The following is a 2,387-nucleotide window of genomic DNA, read 5'->3' on the forward strand; positions in this document are numbered from 1 at the left end:
CACACACACACACACACACACACACACACACACACACACACACACACACACACACACACACACACACACACACACACACACACACACACACACACACACCAATAGCTCACTCGTTTGCGACATTATCTGTAGTCGACTCTATGTCAACCAGATCACCAGCATTTCCCCAGGCGCATTCACCGACCTGGGCGCGTTGACGACACTGTAAGCAGGCAGTGTCATGCGAATCACGTACCAACAGCTCGCTCATTCGTGACACAATCTGTAGAATTCTTTCCACCAACAAGATCACCAGCATTTCTGAAAACGCATTTACAGGCCTGACCGCGCTGACTTTTCTGTACGCAAGCTAAGACATGCGAATCCCCCCCGCCCCACACACACACAGGCTCACTCGTTGGCGACACGATCTGTAGACAACTCGATGCCAACCAGATCACCAGCATTTCCGCAGGCGCATTCACCGACCTGGGCGCGTTGACGACACTGTAAGCAGGCAGTGTCATGCGAATCACGTACCAACAGCTCGCTCATTCGTGACACACTCTGTAGAATTCTTTCCATCAACACGATCACCAGCATTTCTGCAAACGCATTTACAGGCCTGACCGCGCTGACTGCCCTGTACGGAAGCTAAGACATGCGAGTCACACACACACACGCTCACTTTGTTGGTAACTCTATCTGTAGATATTTGCAACAAAACCAGCTCGACAGCATTTCTGCAATCGCATTTACTGGTCTGACTGCGCTGAGGGAATTGTAAGCAAGTAAAGCAAATGATGGATCACACACAAACGGCTCACTCGTTTGCGATTCTATCTGTAGATGGCTGCAAGTCAATCTGATCACCAGCATTTCTGCAAACGCATTCTCAGACCTTACCACGCTGGTTGGAATGTAAGCAAGGGCTCGTAGTGCAGGCGTCTGATTTGCTTCTTACTTACGGTACTTCCAGATATTTGAATCGGAATCCCTTCACCACCTTGCCGCCTGGTTTGTTTAAGGGCTTGAGAAATGTCAGTCACTTGTCCCGTGACCTGTCAACTGCTCAGGTTTCACAATCGGTGATTCCCAACAACTTTACCTTCGGTGGGAACACTGTCGCTCCGCCCAGCATGTACGGCACAGCATCCTCCCCATACAGTAAGTTCCGCGATGACTGCAATCCGTATGGATGACTCGACTGACATTTGTATTGCAGAGTGTGATGCAGCCTGCGCCACTTGCTACGCCGCTGGGTCCAGTGCGTGTTGCGGGACCAATTGTCTGACCTGCAATTCATCCGAGCCCTGCACTCAGTGCTATGAAGGTTATCTTATGATGGGCAGCTTCTGCCTCGCATCACCTGCAACCAACGCATCTGTCGCCTCGGTCGCTTCAGTCGAATCAATGCAATCCGCCGCAAGCGCGTCCATTGCGTCTGAGGTTTCCGCGACCTCGGCGCTCTCGGCATCGTTTGCTTCCATCTTTACTGCATCGTCAGCCTCGGTTGCATCTGCTGCGTCAGCTGCTACAGAAGCATCCGAAGCTTCCGCCGCTTCAGTTGCGTCTACTCAGTCTGCATCTTCAGCCTCGATTGCATCAGCTGCAAGCGCGTCATCCGCATCCATTGCATCTGATGTTTCCGCGACCTCGGCGCTCACTGCATCGTTTGCGTCCGTCGCTACTGCATCGTCTGCCTCGATTGCATCAGCTGCGTCAGCTGCAACAGAAGCGTCCAAAGCCTCCGCCGCCTCTGCTGCGTCGACGCAATCTGCCTCGGTTGCATCTGTTGCGTCAGCTGCGTCAGCTGCGACACAAGCATCCAAAGCCTCCGCCGCTTCAGTTGCGTCGGCAGCGACACAAGCATCCAAAGCCTCTGCCGCTTCAGTTGCGTCTACACAAGCTGCATCGTCAGCGTCAATTGCATCTGCTGCAAGCGCGTCGTCAGTATCCATCGCATCTGATGTTTCCGCGATCTCGGCGATCTCGGCATCGTTTGCGTCCGTCGCTACTGCATCGTCAGCCTCGATTGCATCAGCTGCGTCAGCTGCAACAGAAGCGTCCAAAGCCTCCGCCGCCTCTGCTGCGTCGACGCAATCTGCCTCGGTTGTATCTGTTGCGTCAGCTGCGTCAGCTGCGACACAAGCATCCAAAGCCTCCGCCGCTTCAGTTGCGTCGGCAGCGACACAAGCATCCGAAGCTTCCGCCGCTTCAGTTGCGTCTACTCAGTCTGCATCTTCAGCCTCGATTGCATCAGCTGCAAGCGCGTCATCCGCATCCATTGCATCTGATGTTTCCGCGACCTCGGCGCTCACTGCATCGTTTGCGTCCGTCGCTACTGCATCGTCTGCCTCGATTGCATCAGCTGCGTCAGCTGCAACAGAAGCGTCCAAAGCCTCCGC

At 54.1% G+C, this 2,387-nt stretch overlaps 1 protein-coding gene across 1 annotated transcript; it reads left to right on the forward strand.

The window, feature by feature from the left end:
- Positions 1–133: 133 nt before the first annotated feature.
- Positions 134–2,373, forward strand: CAOG_09188 (hypothetical protein; the record flags this gene model as incomplete). The annotated part of the gene is made up of 8 exons (XM_011272603.1): positions 134–204; positions 269–340; positions 417–488; positions 553–624; positions 691–762; positions 829–900; positions 959–1,146; positions 1,217–2,373. Coding segments are annotated over 8 exons (1,776 nt in total), but the record flags the coding sequence as incomplete, so codon positions are not given.
- Positions 2,374–2,387: the final 14 nt, after the last annotated feature.

Source organism: Capsaspora owczarzaki, assembly GCF_000151315.2.
Source record: "Capsaspora owczarzaki ATCC 30864 unplaced genomic scaffold supercont2.18, whole genome shotgun sequence".
NCBI classification, from domain to species: Eukaryota; class Filasterea; order Ministeriida; family Capsasporidae; genus Capsaspora; species Capsaspora owczarzaki.